Source organism: Podarcis liolepis, assembly GCF_965112155.1.
Source record: "Podarcis liolepis genome assembly, chromosome: 10".
Lineage (NCBI taxonomy): Eukaryota > Metazoa > Chordata > Lepidosauria > Squamata > Lacertidae > Podarcis > Podarcis liolepis.
Window position 1 is genome coordinate 28,257,664 of NC_139562.1, and position 20,344 is coordinate 28,278,007.

The following is a 20,344-nucleotide window of genomic DNA, read 5'->3' on the forward strand; positions in this document are numbered from 1 at the left end:
CAGAAGTTCCTGAACTCCAACTCCTATCAACCCCAGCAAGCATGGTCAATGGCTAGGGATGATGGGAGTTGTAGTTCAGCAACATCTTGAGGGGCAAAGGTTCCCCACACCTGATTTAGGATTACCCTTAGGATGAGAGCCCTTAGGATGACTTAGGATGTAACCTTAGCCTTTCTTCCCCCATGTCTGGCTACAGAACTGAATTTAAAATCACTGGATCTTACTCTTGGTTGAGCTCTTGGATCTGCATTAGTTGTATTTCACCGGTCAAGAACACTGAATAAACTTAGCTTATCCTGGTTGGACAAGTGACAACAATTTTTCATAAAGCAGGCCTTATCACAAAACAAGATATCCCTTTGGGTCCTAAAATGGCACTTAAACAGCTCAGAACCACTTGCAATACCTAAAGGATTGCCTCTCCCCATATAAACCACCCCAGACCCTGAGATCATCATCAGAGGCCCTTCTTCATGTGCCTCCGTCACAAGAGGAACATGAGTTTTCTGCAGTGGCTCCCCAATTGTGGAATGCTCTCTGCAAGGTTTGTCTGGCACCTTCATTATACACCTTTAGGTGCCAGGCAAAAATGTCCCTTTTCAGCAAGGCCTTTGGCTGATTAACATCCTACATCATTTAAATGTGTGTGTTTTTCGTGTGTGTGTGTGTGTGTGTGTGTGTGTGTGTGTGTGTGTGTGTGTGCTATTGGCTTGTTTTGTTCTTGTTCTTGTTTTTATTATGCACTTTATGGTTTTATTCCTGTGATCTTTGGATGAAGGACAGTACACAAATATAAATAAACAACTATTCAGAAACTGTTCCACAACTTTCCCACAAGGATCTCATTACTCACCTGATGACTGAAGTTTGGCTTACTATTGCAAGGTATTGGAAGACACTAAATGCAGACTTACTGCATTTGAGTTCTGGATCTCACAACTCTGGGACTTACCGGTAATATTACTGGAGAAACTGACAACCCTTGTCCAAGAGAGTTGAACAGAAAAGAAAACTACTACTTTCTGATTAACCCGGCATAGTTTTATTACATTGTTGTTGTTGTTTAGTCATTTAGTCATGTCCGACTCTTTGTGACCCCATGGACCAGAGCACGCCAGGCACCCCTGTCCTCCACCACCTCCCACAGCTTGGTCAAACTGTTTTATTACATATGCAACATCAATAGAACATTGTTATAGGCTTCCAAGGATACATGGCAACCTGTGGAATGTTACCTTTGATTAAAAACTGAAATGACTTAAAAGCTAAATGGAATTAAATAGACATTTGGTGCTTCTGCTGGGGGTGGGGGTGATGGTTGATTGTTGATTGCTTCTCCTTGTATAAATAAGTGAAAACAAAATATTTTGAGGGTGGGGAGCAAAAAGATCAATTAATGTTTAGGTATGGGGCATGTGGATTGTCTTTTCTGTTGGCTGATATTAGTCATATGATGGCTGGTAGCTTAACATCTTCTATGCATATATTGATATGACCAGATGTTGCAATCTTTAAGGCCAGTCCATGCTGCACATTATTTCTACAACCCATATTTTAGTTGGTATATGAGAGGAACACGAATCTTTCCTTACTTTAGTTCATCCTCCTCAATGTAACCGCTTTTATCTTTGTCCAGAATGTGGAAACATTTCTTCACATCTTCTTTGCTCTTAGCTTTCAATCCCACCAGCTGAATGAACTTCTTGTAGTTAAAAGAATCGGCAGCTGCAGGAAGATGGAGAATTGAAGAGGGCACCTCAGTTTTAGAGTGGCTGACAAGGCACTTTAGCAACCTTAACTCTGTAAACAGGCCCATTCATCTTTCACTTTTCAGATGGCATGGGGTTGGTTAATTCATGCCTGCTCATTGGTAGTGACAGCAACAACACCAGTGGATGCTTGCATGTGCGAATGGGCCACTGTAGGTCTGGCACCACAAATCATTTCAAACGCAGTGCTTTCCAGTGGAGTCAGTTCACGCATTCTGTGGCAGGCAGCTAAGTACAGAGAAAATTATTATCTATATCGGAGCAGGAAATAGATCTGTTTGAAAGGCCAGCTCCTTGTCTCCCCCACCCTGTGGGCCTAGTTTGACAAGTGGGCAGCTCTGCTCACCTGTCATTCACCCAATGTCACAATGACATCAGGTGATCCATTTTGGCCTCTGGTGACAATCAGTTGATTGTCAGGCCTTGCAAAGTGCCTGCAATTTGTTGTTGGAGCTTGCAAAGCACCAGAGAATTCATATGCATAGATTCCCTTCTCTCCCTGTTGACGGAGACCCAACTAAGTATCAGAGAGGATGACAACAAATATGTCTCCTTTCTTCAGTTATGGAGCTCAATAGCAGGATCCTTGAGAGTCCCAAGTAGTGTTCTATCCAAATAGTGACTAGAACCAGAGCTTCTAAGCTTTAGCAAAGTTGCTGCATTGTCTAAAACCATGGACATAACTGGGAAACTGCACCAGAATGACTATGGTAATCTGGAAGGTAACTAGTTTCTGCCCCACACCCATCCTCCTTGGGGCTGTTGAGAAAATAATAGAATTGTAATGTTGAAATGGACTCTGAGGGTCATCTAGTCTAACCTCCTGCAATGCTGGAATATTTTTGCCCAGTTGGGGCTCGAACCCACAACCCTGAGATTAAGAATTTCATGCTTGATGTGCCACAAATGTCTAACAGAGGTCTGTGTGAGCTGGGAACCTAGAAGAAATATTTGTGGGCTAGTCACTTTTGTGGCCGAGAGTGGTGGAAATTATTGATTTTATTATAGCATTTCTGTCCCATGTTTCCCAATGGTTCGAAGCAGTTGGACATCATGGGCTGGGTGGTGGGTGAGAGATACAACTTAAATATAAGCCAAGGGTGACTTTGACTTCATTTGGAAGAGACTCCCAGAGGTATTCTAGCTCCTCACCCACAACCAACACACACATTTCAGGAACCAAGACTGACATTTTTCTGGTCCTCGCTGGCTGTCCATGAGACAGGCACATTTGTAAAGCAGAGACAGGACAGGAAAGACAGGCTTTTGAAAAAGGGTGACTCGGGTAGCTCTGAATGTGGTATGACCTGGGAGCAAGGGGTGGTGGAATTCACAACATTTCAAACACACCTCCCTCCCCTAAGCATCACTGTAGCAGCCCTGCTGCCAGGGAAGACAACAGAGGCCTGCTGTTTTACTTGTCATATTTTGAGTCTGTAACCTGCCCTGCACACCTAAGCAGCGGGGTGGTGGAGGAAGTGGAAGAGAGATAATAAATAGCCCCACAACTCGTAGTCAGGTGTGCTGATAGATCAAGGTTTTCTCCAAAGGCTTCCCCCCTTATCATTCCTTGGTATGCATATTATTTAGGGCAGTTACCCAGAGACTGCTGTAGCACAGCACAGTGTTTCTTTTTCTCACTCTTGCAAATAAAGGACACCAGAAGCTTAAACGCTTCTGAAATGAAACTTCGAGACGCGTCTCGCCAAGGGCTCTAAATCCGGGGGAGGCGCTAGGGAAATCGAACGCAGTGACCTCTAAGAAGTGCCCTGATTAGGCCGGCCTCCTTTGATGTGGGCAGCAGCCTTTGTCCGCCGCTGCATGCAAATCAAGAGAGAATCAATGAATGAAAAAGAGGGAGAGAGGAGCGGGGTGGGGAATCAGCCTGGTCTTCATATTGGCCCGTATTTCCCGCGGGAGCCAGACTTGCGAGAGCAATGAAGTGCCAAGGACTAAAGTGATTTGCAGACGAGCGCGCCTTCCCTTCGAGTTTTTGGGCTGCTACTGCGATGAGTTTCCTTCCGAGCTCAGCCCTTGGCTTGGGCGTTCTCGGCAAGGTCGCCGCGTGAGCAGGGAGAAGGAGAAGGAGGCAAAGAGGACATCGTAGTGGTTTAGGGTTGGGGGGGGGGAGGTGGGTTGTAGCATGTCCATTCGGGTCGAGGCCAGAAATGTCCTGTTGGTTGGAAGTTGCTTAGAACACAGATAGCTGGGCAAAGCAAATATCTTGTGCAGGCGCTAAGCTTCGGAGAGCTACAGACACCTGGGAAAGGTGGATCTGGCCTAACTGGGGTGTCTCTGCCTTGTGATCCTGGTTTTGCATGCCCACATGTTTGAGGGTATCATGGATTGCAGAGTTGGAAGGGTCCCTGAGGATCATCCAGCCCAACCCTCTGCAATGCAGGGATATGCAGCTGTCCCATACAGGGATCGAACCTGCAACCTTGGCGTTAGTCTGCGTATGTGTGTGGACAGGGCTGAATTACAGGTTTCTCTGTTCAGTTCTGTCATTGCAAGCTGCCTTACACGGAGTCAAACCATTGGTTCTTCGAGCTCAATATTGCCTACACGGACTGGCAGCGGCTCTCCAGGGTTTCAGACAGGAATCTCGCCCAGATTTACCTGGAGATGCCGGAGCAAGCACCGACCCTGGGACCTTCTGCAATCAAGGCAGGCACTCTAGCCACTGAGCTATGGCTCTTCCCAGGCCAATGATCTTCATTGACCTTTATTTAGACCGTCACCTTCCTTCCATAAGGGAGCCCAAAGCAGCGTAGATGTGGCTCCCAGGAAGTCTCCTCCAACCCAGGCACTGGCCAGACCCTGGCTTGCTTAGCTTCAGCAAGGCGGTGACCTCACATGCCTCCAGACCCTGACTTGGGACCGAAGGCGTGCTTCCAAGGAGGGAGCTGCCCGAGTGGGAAATTGGAAGGTTGGGGCTGCCAAATCCTGCAGCCGGGGGTGGGTGGGGGGTGGATCGAGACCCTTGAGTTAACCCTGTCCTGCCCACAGTCCTGAACCGTGGACGGCAGCTTGCATGTTCAAAAAGCGGGAGGAAGCCTCTCTTGCAGGCGAAGATTGGACCTTTGTAGCCAGCACATCCGCAGCCCCGCTTGACTGAAACCCACGGAATGTCTTTAAAAAGTTATGCATCCTGAAAAGCAGACACAAGCAGAGCAAGGGATGCGAGTCCTTGGAAAGATGGATAAGGCGGGGAGGTCGTAGCTGGGGGTGGGGGTGGGGTGCTGCCTTGCTGCCAGAAGGGCTCCAGATTACTCAGGGCTCCCTATGCCAATCTTTGGGGCTGTCCAAAGGTGGGGAGTTCTCCGCTAGCTGCGGCGCAGAGCCCTCCCGCACTGGATTCTCCGAGATCTTAGCGGTAAAATCAACGAAGCATTGCCTTGCCTTGCTAGAGGTGTTCCGAGGAAGTTAGCAAGCAGAGGAGGACGTGAGCCCCGGACTTGGACCGGCTCAGATTGGCAATCTGCGCTTGCAAAACCCCAACCGCCCCCTTCTCTCCGCATCTCCTTGGGCCGGACTTTGGAAGATATGCGTCCCACTCTCCGCAATGCCTCCCCCAACCCCCCCCCCCGGCCACCCCATCTATCCCGCCGGTACTTGGAAGTCTCCGGCGTGGCTCACCTGCAAATGCTGCCACCGCCTTCTTGATATCGTCAGCGCTGAGCACGTCAGTCATCGCCATCCTTGCAACTGTTGGGAGGGAAAGTGCCAAAAGATTTAAGAAGAAGAAGACGGGAGAGGAGGGTGTGGGGAGGGGGGCGGAAAGGGAGGGAGGGAGGGAGGGGGGGAGTGCCCTCCTCATCATTTCTGCTCATATGACCAAAACTGCAGTGCCGGGCGGGGATGGCACACCGGGAGAAGGGCTGGAGGGGTGCCAGCTACAAGCAGCAGCAGCAGAACGAAAAGAGCCACTAGGCTATGTGTGTGTGTGCATCTCTCTGCCAGACGAGCACCAGTTTGCAAAAAAAGAGAGGGGCCGGTGCAGGCTAAAGGGGTTGTGGCCGGGGCAAGAGATTTGGGTACTTTCTCTGCACCCGCAGTCCCAAGCAGCACCTGGCGTGGCGGGAAAGAGTTACAGGCAGGAAGTGAGAGACAGTCATGTCAAGGTCAACCTGCCGGCCGGTCCAGGGAAAGATAATGTGGTGGGACAAAAAAACCAGAGGAAGACAGGACTGCCTTTGGAGCATCTCTTGATGGAGATGGGAGGGACAGCGATGTCTATAGACACATCCCTATCTTGGATGGAAGGGTTTCTAGATTTATATCTAGGACTGGAGCGATATCTATCTATAGATAGATGAAAGCTAGGATGAAAGGTGGCTATCTATCTAGGATGGGAGGGATCTATCTACAGTGGTACCTCGGGTTAAGAATTTAATTCGTTCCGGAGGTCCGTTCTTAACCTGAAACTGTTCTTAACCTGAAGCACCACTTTAGCTAATGGGGCCTCCCGCTGCCGCCGTGTCCCCGGAGCACAATTTCTGTTCTCATCCTGAAGCAAAGTTCTTAACCCGAGGTACTATTTCTGGGTTAGCGAAGTCTGTAACCTGAAGCATCTGTAACCTGAAGCATCTGTAACCAGAGGTACCACTGTATATCTCTATATACATCTAAGATGGAAAAGAGCTATGTCGAACTATCATCTATTTATCTATCAGCTATCTCTAAAATATATAGCTGCATCTAGGTTGGGACTGATACCTCTGTCCTGGATGGGAGGGAGGGATGTAGGATGTATCTCTAGGTTGAGGGTCATAGATTCTCCTCTCCTTCCTTCTCAATGAATCCTCACAACAATTCCATAAAGTAGTTTTGTGGTGGAGCTTAGCTCTCTCCCCCCCCCCCCGTTGTTTTTTTTAAACAGAGCTTACTGACTGGCCAAAGTTCACTATCACTGTGAAGATTTGAACCCAAGCCCTCCAGTCCCCCTGCTCTAAGTAGGAGACTTTGTTTATTGATTCTAGAGAAAGGAGAGGATTTCTGCAGGTATAGCTTTCCCCCAGCCCTGCACACCTTTCCAAATCCCTCTTTCTGCACAGTTATATAAAGTACAACCCCACCAACATCACCTGCTTCTTCCCATCCAGTCACCTTGCGGTGGTTCCACCTGTTAGCAAACCAGCAATGGAAACGGTAGAAAACCTACAGGTGAACAACAGCATCTCCCGTGTGCTCTAGGATCCAAACTGCTATCCTGGACTGAGGCGTAAAACCCCACTGAATACAGTGTGGCTTCCTTCTGAGTAAATATACATAGCATTGGGGTTCACAAGAGTCTACTACTTCATAGGCTTGTTGGATCATGCCAAGGGATCTATCTCGTTCAGCGTTCAAACAGTGAATAAACCATGTGTTTCTAGGAAGTTCACAAACAGGGCATGGAGACATTTGTCTCGGTTGCCCTCCAGCAGCTGATATTGAGACAATTTGCTTCTGGTCATAGAGGATCTGTTGAGTTATCATGGCTAATAACCATGAATTTCATCCATTAATTTGTCCTTTTCAAAGCCCACATCCTGTGGCAGAGGGTTCCACAGGAATCTACTCACATTTACTTTTATTAGGTGTCATTGAGTTCTAATATGACAAGGAAAATGTCTCCCTGTGAACTTACTTGCCAAGAAAACTCCATGGACATAAAAAAGGAGAAGCTTTGAGAAGAAAGTGAGAGTTTCCAAGGCATGCTCTGGTTCATGGGGTCATGGAGAGTCGAAAATAAGTAAGATGACTAAACAACAACAAATGCACTTACTGCTCACCACTCAAGATTTTAAAAATATTGACCATGCAACCACCCTAAACTTATACTAAAAAGCTCAGAATGGTTTGGCCTTTGCTACTAGGGTAGGTTCAGAAAAGGGCAACCAACTCCTTAATCATCATGGCTGTCCTTCTCTGCATCTTTCTCAGCTATAGGATATCTTTTTTTAGATTAAGTGATCAGAAGCCCATGTGATATTTCAGATGTGCTATAGATTTTTATAAACACAATATGAAACACAGCATTTGATTTTCAATCATTTCCTAATGACCCCCAACACAGAGGGTAACATTCAACTAATGTTTACTCAGAGTAGACCTATTGACATTAATAGACCCAAATTAGACATGGCCATTGGTCATTAATTTCAGTGGGTTAAAGTTAGCTGAATACAACTCAGTATTTGATTTTTTTCAAAACACCTGCTGCTCACTGAGTGACGTATCCACCAAAACATCAATATCTTTTTTCTTGATGAGTGTCAGCCAGTTCAGAACCATCCTATGTATACAAAATCATAGAATCATAGAATCTTAGAGCTGGGACCCAAGGGTCCTCTAGTCCAACCCCGCTGCAGTGCAACTACAGCATCCATGACAGATGGCCACCTAACCTCTGTTTAAAAACCTCCAAGGAAGGGGTGTTCACAACCTCCCAAGGGAGAGTGTTCCACTGTTGAACAGCTCTTACTGTCAGAATCTCCTTTCTTGTAACTTGAAGCCATTGGTTTGAGTCCTACCTTCCAGAGTAGGAGAAAACAAGCTTGGAAGTGTATATCATTGTCTTTTTGACCATAGTTTCCTTTTCACCCAACTTGGAGAGCTCTTCCTGTCTGCTTGGTTCTCTGATAGCAAAGAGCTCTCAAAACTGGGTGAGAAAGAAACAGAAATTTACTCCGCCCCCAACTGCAAATAATCTGCAGACCTGCCCATCTCATTACTTACCTCGTATCATATCATTTATAAACAGATTAACTCTTTTCTTTCTTTACTACTTTTATAAATTGCCCTTCCTCCGAAAGGAACACAGGGTAATGTACAATAAAAGATAAGACAACAAGACACATCAGTAAGTAAAGCACATACACACACAGCAATCTCAGCGTTTCAGTGTTAAAACAAAAAAATATTGATCTGCAAAGGTATCATCCCTAAGCCACTGTGGGGCAGTGGTTAGAGGTCCAAATCCCCCACTAGGCCACAAAGCTCAGCGTGTGATTGAGCTGTAAAATAAATAAAACATTATTAAAGCTGGGTGACCTTGGGCCAGTCACTGCCTCTCAGCCTAACCTACCGCACAGGATTGTTGTGGGGATTAAATGAAGAAGGGAAGAACCATGTATTCCACCTTGAGCTCCATGGAGAAAAGGTGGGATGTGCATTAAATACATAATAATTAACACTAAAAGTGTTTAGCAGCGAAAAGTGGAGAAAGTGTTGGAAGCTGGGCAGAGAGAGGGGACACAATGAGTTTTAAGAAGCCATTTGAGCATGGGCAAAGGAGCAGCAGATCCCAAAACGAGAAAGGAATCACATTCTGGAAGTGATAACTGATAACAGAGAGGAGGAGAAACAAGGACACTTATTCCAGAAAAGAACAAGCAGGAACATAGCAGCCAAAGCAGGAGGTGCATGTGAGCGAAGCAATTACAAAGATGAAAAGTAGAATTTTGTATGCCATGTTGAAAATCAGCAGAAGATAATGAAGCCCATAAAGCAAAAGAAAACATTTGCTTTGCGGGAAATCAAAATAAATTGTGTGGCAGCATTTGCTAAGCGTTGATCACTGAGGGGAGTCATGTAACTCTTTCTATTTTCTCTCCCTCCCTCAATATCACCTTCAGAAATGTGGTCAAGGGGTGACAGTAGGCTCCCAATATTATATTACTTTTCTGAGCCTGCTGTTTCCATCCACAGTGATTCTTTGGAAGCCCTTCTTCATGATAAGCTTCCTAGTTTATTGACTTCACCCCCTTTCTGGCATAAAGAGCAGCACTGCCACAGAATGCCCTTCTGCGTCCTTTCTATAGTGTTTATGTCCAGGGAAAACTGTATTCTGTTGACATCTCCTTGTTCCATCAGGTCCCTGATACACACCTATTCTCTTTTAGTACCAAGCACTCCAATGTTTCCATTTTATTTTTGAGGCTTCTGGCACTAACACAGAAGCGCCTTTAAATTGTGTCGCTCTCCAAACAAAATTTCCATGTGCAGTTTTGCCATATCATTCTTTGGTCTCCTTTTGTTTGCTTGTTTATTACATTTATATCTCATTCTTCCTCCAAGGAGTTCATTTTATCTCCACAACAGCCCTGCACAGTAGGTTTGACTGAAAGAGAGCGACTAGCTCAAGGCCACTCAAGTGAGTTTCACTGATGATTAGAGAAATGAAATTGGGTTTCCCAGGTCCTAGTCCAGTACTCAAACCACTTGGCCACTGTGTCGCCATAAGTGATCTTTCTGCAGAAACATTTGGCTCTGTTTGTGCTAATTTTGCCTTATTCCAGAAGAATCAAGTAGCTGCATTCTACACTAGCCCACTGGCCTCTACATCACCCATGCTTGCTGCAAGGCAGGCCACAGATGGATCAAGCTGCCTTTCAACGGCACACAGTAAATATGTCCATCTGCTAGCAAACAGAGGAAGGTCTGGATGGTAAAATCTGCTAACAGGCATTACATGCTTCTCTGCAGTTCCTCAGTGGAGGGGCTGATCCCAAAACAAGAGAGTCTCTTGGAAAGGCTGCTCACAATGTGCAGAAATGCTTTCCAACACTCTGAAATCAATCCTTGGGGAATGAACGCCTCATTTATTTTATGGCTTCCAATAAAAATGCAATGTGGGGCTCCAAGATCACTGAGATCTAAAGAGATACCTATGTCAGCAGTAGGCCCAGGAAGAGACTCATAGGGCAGGGCTGTAGCAGACTGTCAAGGCTGTGGATCTGACAGCATAACCCTGGCTTTGGCAGTCATTTCTGTGCTGAAGTTAACAATATGAAACAGCAGAGCAACTCTTCTGCATAGTCTTGCAGCACCTTTTATTATTTTCCATGAGATTTTGTGGGCAACGGCAAACGGGTGGCGCTGTGGTCTAAACCACTGAGCCTCTTGGGGTTGCCGATCAGCGGTTTGAATCCCTGCGATGGGGTGAGCTCCTGTTGCTCGGTCCCAACTCCTGCCAACCCAGCAGTTTAAAAGCACACCAGTGCAAGTAGATAAATAGGTACTGCTCTGGCGGGAAGGTAAACGGCGTTTCCGTGCGCTGCTCTGGTTTCGGTGTTCCGTTGCGCCAGAAGCGGCTTAGTCATGCTGACCACATGACCTGGAAAAACTGTCTGCGGACAAATGCCAGCTCCCTTGGCCTGTAAAGCGAGATGAGTGCCACAACCCCAGAGTCGTCTGCGACTGGACTTAACTGTCAGGGGTCCTTTACCTTTTAGCACTGCTATAGGTTCTTGCTTAGAAGTACCTGTGATATATGCATGTTTAATCTTAAAGGCAGGGCTGGGGTGAGGAACCTGCTACCCATCAAATGTTATTGGGACTACAACTCCCATCATCCTAGGTGATTGCTTGGGGTTGATGGAATTTGGAGTCCAACAATATCAGGGGGGGACCACAGGTTCTCCTGCTACACTTTAAAACATGCCAACCCCTTTTTGCAGCTACTGTGGGCCACATCACTCTTCCATGCTTTCAAGGACGAAGCAGTTTCAGAAGTACAGTAGAGGAAGCTGAGGACTGGGATTTTATCCACCCTCTTCTCCCCGTTATGCACTCTCATCCAGTCCAGGAGTTTCCAATCATCTTCATAGGCCAAGCTGCACCCAACATTAAATACCCCCTTAAAAAGTGCTTCAGATGGCCACTTTTACTTTGAAGAAAAAACTGCCATGGAACATCCAATCAAGATCTGATGTGGTACACACGAGTTTGCCTCTTGAAAACCCTCCCCAGCTTTTGTCAAACACACCTAACTACATAGGAAACGCACCCAGATCTCCGACTGCGGAAAGGGAAGGTGACCCGCAATGGTTCTCCTCCTGCCACTGCTTGTTGTTACAAGGCAGAGGAAGAGCTCTGTGAAACTCCTGAACTGCATGAAATTCCGGTCAAACATAATTTTCTTGCTACAACCAGCTGTCCCTCTGCCTGGTATGAGGTTGCAAAAATAGGTGTGTGTGTGTGTGTAAAACTATTGCTGCTTTATTGCGGATCTGTAGGAGAATGCAGGTTTTCCAGTGACACAGAACTCTTTGTCGGGCAGAAACGTGGTCCACCACAAATCACATCTTGAGGTCCTATTTTAACAGCGAAAGGGCGTGTTGGGGATGCAGATCACTCACCATGGTTTGCCTCTCTTTCCCCAGTGCTTTACCCCCCCCCCTTCAGTACAGAAGAGAGAAAAATCCTTGGGGTCTCCGCGGAAGCAGTGAGGACGTCCAGTGGGGACAGGGAGAAGTTTCACTTGCACCTTTTATCCGCGCGTCCCTTTTGCTGTTAAAATCAGAGCCCCCCCCCCACCTCGTTTCTTTCTACACGATCGTGTCAGCACACAGTTTGACCTGTCGCCGTGGCGTCTGGTTTCCCTCCAAAGCACCCTAGGCTGTAACTTCGGTCTCTTTCTCTCCTACTCGCCCCCCGATTTGGAGAAGGCGGCTAAGTAGATCCTTGCTTGAAAACTCCGTCTTTCCATCCAGAGAAAGAGAGAGAGAGAGAAGCGGGAAGGAAGGAGCTTGGTGGTGTTGATTCCCTACAATACACCCGATACTTTCTGCCCTGGTTGCCGAGGCCCTTACTCAGCAACCTCTCGCACTCAGGCGCCGCCTCGGGTCACGGTGCGCCAGATCTTCCCTTGACCGCCCGCCAGACCGCAGAGATGCTCGGCTTGACGCTTGCTGCTGCTGCTGTTGCGAACGGGACTCGAGTTTCGCACCCACTCCGCTCAGCTGAAGGTGCGATTGCCTTTAGAGGACTGCAACCCCAGGCCCGCCTCCAGCCTGCTCTGCTTTTGCTAGCCCATCCGCAAGTAGCCAAACCGGGCTGGCGCTCCTCCTGCGCAAGCCTTTACTTAACAGGAAAGATGGAGGTGATAGGAGGCCGAGGAGATGCCCTTTATCCCCCTGCTCCCGTTTCCGAGGTTAACAAGGAGTTGCCAACGCCCCCAAGGGGGGACTAGAAAGAAAGCAAAGCAATTACATAAAGAAAAATCCAGCGGAAGGCGGGTCTTTGACATGAAACCAAATGATGTGGGCGATGGTTGAGCCACCTTTGCAAGCAAAGTTAGGAAAGCAAGCGTTAGAATAACACCAGGATTCTTCGTCAGGGGAAAATCGTTCCTTTAGGCTTTAAGGATCTGGTGCAAGGAAAAATGCTGGACCTTACATTAATTTAAAAACTACATAACAACTGTTCTGGTAACCGTCTGTGCAATCTGCTCCAGTCCAACTTATTTTGGGGGTGAGTGGGGAAGCCTCTTTCAAGTAGGGCAACGTAAAGCGTAAAGCGTGGGAAAAGCTAACAGGGTTCTATCACCTACGCACTCACGAAAAGCGAACATAAAGCATTGCTGTTCCTGTTTTTGCAAACTGAGAGCTGGGCTCGAACCTCTGAGGCTTCAAGAGGACCGCCGCAGCATGCATTGCGCTCCGCAGGCCCTCCGCTCTGCGCTCTCTCTCTGTCTCTCTCTCTCGACACCTGAGCGCTCTTTGGTCCAAGCCGCAAGCAGAGATGGAAGAATACGCCTGCCTCATCTTTGCAGTTCTCAGTTTTCCTGCCTGCCTCTTTTGAAACCATCTCCAAACTTTGCACCCTTGACTTTAAACACACACACACACACGCTTCTTCCCCTGAAGAAATGTGGCAAGTGCTGCTCACGTTTATATGCAGGGTTTTTACGAAAGAAAAACATATCCCCGAGAGCAAATCGGGGGCAAAACGCACCCAAAACATTCGGGTTGCCATCATCTTCGGGGTTACAAGAGAGCACGAGGGCCCAGCTAAACAGGCAGCCGATGAGGGCGCTTGGCAATCCCTTACTCAAAGCGATTGTTCGTTCCCTGATCTCGGACTTTCCACGCACAAATGCGCACCGAGATCAGATGCTCGCCTCCGCCCTTCTCTCTAGCTTCAAAAAAAGGTCTTTTTAAGGCACATCCTGGTTGAATTATTCCTCCCCTTCCCGTGCTTTCTCAATAAATCCGGCTTCTCGCTTCCCCATGCCAGTTCCACCGCCCTCTCCTCCCTCCTCCCTTTGAAGTTTCCTCCTTTTTGGATTTCCCCCCTTCACCTGTTCCGATTGCCTTGCTGGGGAAGGAGAAAAAAGAAGCAGCCCCGAGCTTCTACTAACGCGGGGGATACGTCTGTTTTATTGGGGTGGGAGAGTTGTACCCTACAGGTAGAGAGAGACACCGCACCTTTAGAGACCCACCCCCCTCGTCCCCCAAACCCACAGATGAATCCTTCTTGGAGTAATGGGATCCACTCTCTCTGCCTCCATCCCTGAAACTTACCTGTCTAATGTTTGTGCCAGGCAAGCTAGGAAAGGCTGGTGGGTTTTTGAAGGTGCTCACACAGGAAGGTGAAACCCCGGGTGGGCACCCCACTTATATAGGCTCCTTGCCTCTTCTATTTCGGGAAGGCGATGTCCCCCTCCTCGCCGGTGTCAGATACTCAGGGACGGTGATGGCAGTATCACATTTACCTTTCCCTAACTAATCAAGCGGCACTATTAATAATCCTTGGCACCCACCTTCCTCTCGCTCCCGAAACCTATTACATCGGCAATCTGGCGGGACGCTCTGATGAAACTTCCATTTATTTGTCCCCGGAGAATCGAAATGACATCCCGTCCCCGCGCGGCTATTTAAACTGTGTGCCAAACGGGAGGGAGGATGGGATTGATTGGAGGAGCCCCTGCGCAGAGCGGCCACACCTGGGTGGGGAGGAAGGAACTAGGGCAGAGCCGCGCCTCTGTCAAGGCAGGTACGGTGGTGGGTGTATTATGGAGCCGAATCTGAGCTCAAAACACTCACCCCCGGATGCTGGGCATCAGGAAAAGCAAAGATCTGTGAAATAATAATAATAATAATAATAATAATAATAATAATAATAATAATGAAAATTAAGCTAATTTGTATGTATTTGCTTAACCGGCTTCTACTAGACACCAGGAGGGTCAGGGAACACCATCTCATCCCATGGAACTTTCCTGTAGAAAGAAGAGAATTATACAAATATTACATGTTCTTGCCTGGTGCTTCACGACATATATTTAGTTGCCAGGCTGAAACGTTTCTTTGTAAGGAGGCCTTTGGCCTTCTATGACCTTTGAAATTGGGGTTTTTTTTGGTCTTGTTTATGTTTTTGGAGAGGGGCTTTTTAGTTTGTTTTTGTTTTATTATGTATTTTGCGTTCTCATTTCGTATTTTTATGTTGTGAACTGCTCAGTGATCTTCAGGTGAAGGGTGGTATACAAATTACATACATACATACATACATACATACATACATACATGCTATTGCTTAGCACTTTTTTGGCTTCTGAATTTTTTTTAATTGTTCAAGTTCATTTCCCCAGTCATAAGGACTAGGAACTTTTAAACAATGGAGGGGAAAAAGAAGTCCTTTTAGGAAAGTGGGAAACTGCTTCCTACCAGGATCGGACTGTTTGTCCCTCTGCCCTGAATGGCACTGGCTTTCCAGGGTCTCAGGAAAAGATCTTTCCCCATCACCTGTAACCCGATCCTTTTAACTGGAGATTCCCAGGATTGAACTTGCAGCCTTCTGCTTGCAAAGCACCTGCTCCTGAGCTGTGGTCCTTTCCTCCTAACCCCAGTTGTAAATTGCAGACATCTAGTATCCTCATAATCCATGGTAAAGATGAATGGCCAGAGGACCTTTGCTCCCTTTGCCCTTCTCCAAAGTGTCTTGCTTATCCCTGTTTCGTAGTCATCATGCACCAAATACAGAAGTCTGCCTTTACTCATCTCTGTTGGTGGTCTCTTGGACATGTGGCAGGCTTGAGCCCAATACTAAGGAGCAGACCATGCACTTCCTGTTACTGAGAGTGTGCTGGAGTGCAAAACAAGAAGTGGAAGTCGCCTTTGCCTTCTTTTTGCCCCCCAGGTCTCCAACCATCTGAAGCCAATCTGAGGATTTTAGCATTAGCTTTATAAGTCAAAAGAGCTGTGAGTCAAGAAGATCAGAGTGTTGGGACATTCCTGTGATAGCAACAATGCTGGAAGATGCTGCGATAGGATCTACAGCCTCTGTTCAGAACTGGGTGAGTGTGGGAGAGTCACAGTACACCGTAGTGTGTTCAGATGAATGAGTACTGCCATGCAAACAATTTCCCTCTATTGGGTGCTGTGTCCGCAGGAAACTGCTGCACATACACCTGATTAAATAAATGGTGCCCGTAGACTGCATTGATTCAAGACTAACTAATCTAGTCCCTCATGCGGCCCTCAAGGTCTTTTGGTGGCCCTTGGCAATATTTGACATTCCACCCCCCTCCCCCACCAGCCCTTGTGCTTCTTTCCCAAAGCTGGGTAAGCAAGGTGCTGGGCTTTGGGGAGGAGGTGTGAGGGCTCTGATAGGGTCCTAGAGTCTTCCAGTCTCTTTCCCAAAGCCTAGTTAGTACTTTCCCAGTTTTGGGAAGGCTCTCAGACTCTGCCAGAGCCCTGTGCATTCTCCCAAAAGTCTGGCACCTCGCTTATCTGGCTTTGGGAAGGCAGCATGGGGGAGGGCGTCAAATTTCGGCTTCACTTCCTTTGCCCCCTACATGACAAGGCAGTGTGCAACCCATGGGTTCCATGTTTAAGTACTCTTGCGGCCCATTTGGTATGAGGACTGCCCTGTTCAAGAATCATAGAATCACAGAATTGTAGAGTTGGAAGGGATCCCAAAGGCCAATCTAGTCCAACCCCCTGCAATGTATTATGATCAGAACTCAAGGGCACCTTCTAGTCAGGCACCTTGAATGCAAAGCACAGCCAGTGAAGGGGGTGGCTGGGGGAGAATTCCGAGGGCCAGACAGAGATGGCTGCATTTGGCTCCTGGGCCTGAGTTTCCCTACCTCTGCTCTGTTTATTATGTCACACACCCCGGGTTCCATGGACCTGCCACATATACAAGCAGCTTAAACCAACCCTCTTTATATGTGTGCACTTTGATTTTTATCCCTGGGGCAATGGGGAAATTTGTTTTCCTTTGGATTAGGGAGGGATATCGTGGAGAGATCCTCTATTACTTACAGGTGATTGCTAATCACATTTGTCTGCAGGCTGTTGTCTTTACAACTCGGGGAGGAGGGCGAGTTCCATTTCCCCTCTTGCAAGCCAATGCAAGATGTATCTGTATAAAATCAATGGCCTTCAAGCACTGGTTTCCTTGCTACTTAGGACAGCTGCAGCGATGGCTACGGCAGGCACATCTGGAAGTTCCAAAGAAGAAAATCCCAAAGCCAGGATGCATGGCTTGCTGCTCTAATAGAAAGCAGCATTACTCAGTGGGAGTTTTGTTGAGCAGTACATACTACACAAGCACACAAAACCCACCCAAATCCATGGGTAATCAGAGGAACAGACTGAAATAGTTCCTTACCCTTTGAAAGCAGTCCTTCAGTGTGGCTTATCGGCAGCGCAGCTCTCTGTGAAGGAAAGAAAATCTATAACTCCCATCAGCCAGGGAGAGAGGGAGAGGACTCTGTCAAATGCTAATTTACCTGGCAATATTTCACGAGCCAGCAAGCACTTTTTCCACCTGGCAGGACTGAGAATGAGATGCAGAATTTGACATCTCTAGGTCACCCTTATGAATCCAGCTCTAGTTAGGAGTCATTGAAAACTGTCTCTGACATCGGTCTAGGTGGTGACATTAGATGGACATGGAGGGAGGAGGTCATTGTACAATGGTTCAACGCTTCTCAAACTTCTTGGTACTGGGGTCTTGTCACGTGAGCAACTTTAGGACTTTGTAACCCTGGGAGGAAACACTACCACATTCAAAGGGATAGGAGTACCACATTCCCAACCTAGCAGATACCATGGGGCAGGGGCAAATTCAGGAGGAGACAAGAGTACCAGGCTCAGGGTGAACCAGGCTTGGGGGTTCCTGGTACTTTGCCTTCTATTCAACTATCCTGTCAGTAGCAAGAAGAAATAATACCAACAGTTAATCTTCATCTTGAACTTTGTGACCGGTGTTAATGTATTAAAAATTATTTGCAGGGCTGGCAAAAGGTTTAGGGTATTGCAGTAGATGATGGCCCGTTATGATGAATGGGGCACTGCCCCACTAACTCAGTTTGTCCTCAGTCCTGTAGGAATATGCACCCAAAATCTAACAATGTGTGTTTGCTAATAAGGATACGAAAGGGTTAAGACTCACAGAGTTCCTGATTACTAGAGAGGGCACTGTGTGACATCACTTCCCTTGAGTTCTCTGGTGGGAAAAAGACAAAAGAGTTTAATCTTTTCTACTGTCCCTGCCTCAGAACTCAGCCTCTTTTTCACAAGGCTTCTCAGGCAGACGGATGTCTGTATGATCTCCGCTCAAGCAGAGATTTCATTTTGAAGTCAAATATGAATTTTATAACCTAGTAGCTGAATTTGCCCACCTTGTTTTCATTACTGTTACTGCTGGCATCAAGTGCAAGTAAGTAAACACTATTTGTATGCTTAATCTACTGTCTGTTGCACTATTCTTTTAATTAAGAGGGAAAGGGGGGATAATCCAGTCTGTTACATCAATAAGGCTACACGGCCTAATCCCAAAATTTCCACTTTAATGCTGCCTATAAACCCCATCCAAAAGCTCCCACCCATCTGCCTTCTTACTTCCATCCAGTGTCTGCCAGCTACTTCCTCCTTAGTCTAAGGATGGAGAGAAAGATGCTCTGGCTCCACTGCTCTGCCCTATGTGAGGATGGCACATAGCACCAGAATCCAGTAGATTGAGGCCAGGTACAAGCCATGTGTACCCTGTGATATATTGTCATCTGTCCCCCACCCTTTTATCTCCATTAAATACTACATGACATGAACACAAGCCTCCTGTCTTTATTTGCAGCAGAACAAACAGACAATAACACTGGCAGACTTGAAATATGGCCCCTGATGTATGCCTTGACGATTTTTTATCTAGTCCTGGCTAGAAGTTAATTTTCCCCGATTATAGATTATTCATGGCAAGGCTAGGAATAGATCAAGGGATTGCTTATTGAAAAACATGTTAAGGCATCTGAAGTGAAGCTGCACATCTACCCAGGGGCATAAAAATTTGAACCTTAAGGAGAGTATTGTCTCATCATGGGTCAGCTATCATTTGAGGTCACTAAAGAAACCCTCCCTCAGGCACACACAGCTAGCTATAAGAGGTAAAAGTGTATTGAGGTGGTTAGTCTTTGAATTGTTAATTAGCTGTTTTCCTTTGAATTGTTAAATAGTCTTTGAATTGTTAATTAGATCCATCATGCCTCTTTCACTTGAGCACAAGGGCAGCTTTTGTTAGATTCAAAGCCAGGCAGCTTTGGAGAGGGGTTTCAAGTGCAGAGCTGAGAAACACAGAACCTTCTGGTTGCTTCTGGTTAAGCCCTCTTCTGCACACGTGCATCCTTCCAGTGGCAAGGAGTTCCTCAGTGAGAACCAGAAAAAGGTAAAACCTAACCATCTGTCTCTATTTTCTGGGAGATTGTATGACACATATCATACTCCCAAACCTCTCATTATCCTCCTTCTAGCATAGGGCATTTCAAAACCTTTAGATCTATAATCTAATGCAACTGCAGTTTTATTTATTCATGTGGCTAGGCGTAGTTTAGTCACAACACTCCACTGTGTGACCTATACGCTTTATTATTTAGTTTCAATAAATGAAGGTTTCATTTTTCAGTCTTGGTTTGCATGTTCTTTCTTGGTTCACACCTCACTCAGGCACACTTAGAGAGGCACGCTTCTCATTTTCCGTTGAGGTCCCATCCTTCTCTGTGAGATGGGTTTTTGAGGGATCCAGTGAGCAGTGGGTGAAGTCAGACATTCCTAATGCCCACCAGTCTCAATGAGCATCGGCCTCTGTTGGGCGATTGTTGACATGGCTCAATAGACATCTCCCCTGGCAGAAGTGGCTATGGGAAGCCAGCACCAAAGTACTACAACTTGCAGGACAGCAACAAACCACTTGCCTTTTTAAATTTTCCACAGTGCCCTGATCACAGAATCACCAGTATGTTTCCGAGCACAATTCAAAGTGTTGGTGCTGGCCTTTAAAGCCCTAAACGGCCTCGGCCCAGTATACCTGAAGGAGCGTCTCCACCCCCATCGTTCAGCCTGGACACTGAGAGTTCAACTCCAAGGGCCTTCTGGTGGTTCCCACACTGCAAGAAGTAAGGTTGCAGGGAACCAGGCAAAGGGCCTTCTCGGTAGTGCCATCCACCCTGTGGAATGCCCTCCCACCAGATGTCAAGGAAATAAACTAGCCAGTGTGGTGTAGTGGTTAAGAGCAGTAGACTCATAATCTGGTGAACCGGGTTCAGTTCCCCGTCCCTCCACATGCAGCTGCTGGGTGACCTTGGGCTAGTCACACTTCTCTGAAGTCTCTCAGCCTCACTCACCTCACAGAGTGTTTGTTGTGGGGGAGGAAGGGAAAGGAGATTGTTAGCCGCTTTGAGACTCCTTAGGATAGTGATAAAGCAGGTTATCAAATCCTAACTCTTCTTCTATCTGACTTTTAGAAGACATCCCTGGGAACAGTTGCTGGATTTGCGAATAAGTCCCTGGACAAATTCCATCCCC

General features: G+C 47.0%; 1 protein-coding gene across 2 annotated transcripts in view; it reads right to left on the minus strand.

Moving 5' to 3' along the window:
- The window catches only part of PVALB (parvalbumin), a 42,886-nt gene that overhangs the window by 5,436 nt on the left and 17,106 nt on the right, over positions 1-20,344 (minus strand). Inside the window, exons 1-3 of one of the 2 annotated variants that reach the window (XM_083462438.1) lie at positions 14,063-14,219; positions 5,409-5,477; positions 1,593-1,725 (exon numbers count right to left, since the gene is read on the minus strand). In XM_083462438.1, coding sequence (XP_083318564.1) covers positions 1,593-1,725; positions 5,409-5,469 — 194 coding nt within the window. In that variant the 5' untranslated portion in view covers positions 5,470-5,477; positions 14,063-14,219. Of the gene's footprint in view, positions 1-1,592; positions 1,726-5,408; positions 5,478-14,062; positions 14,220-20,344 lie in introns of those variants that run through there. The other variant, XM_083462439.1, reaches the window with a different exon arrangement.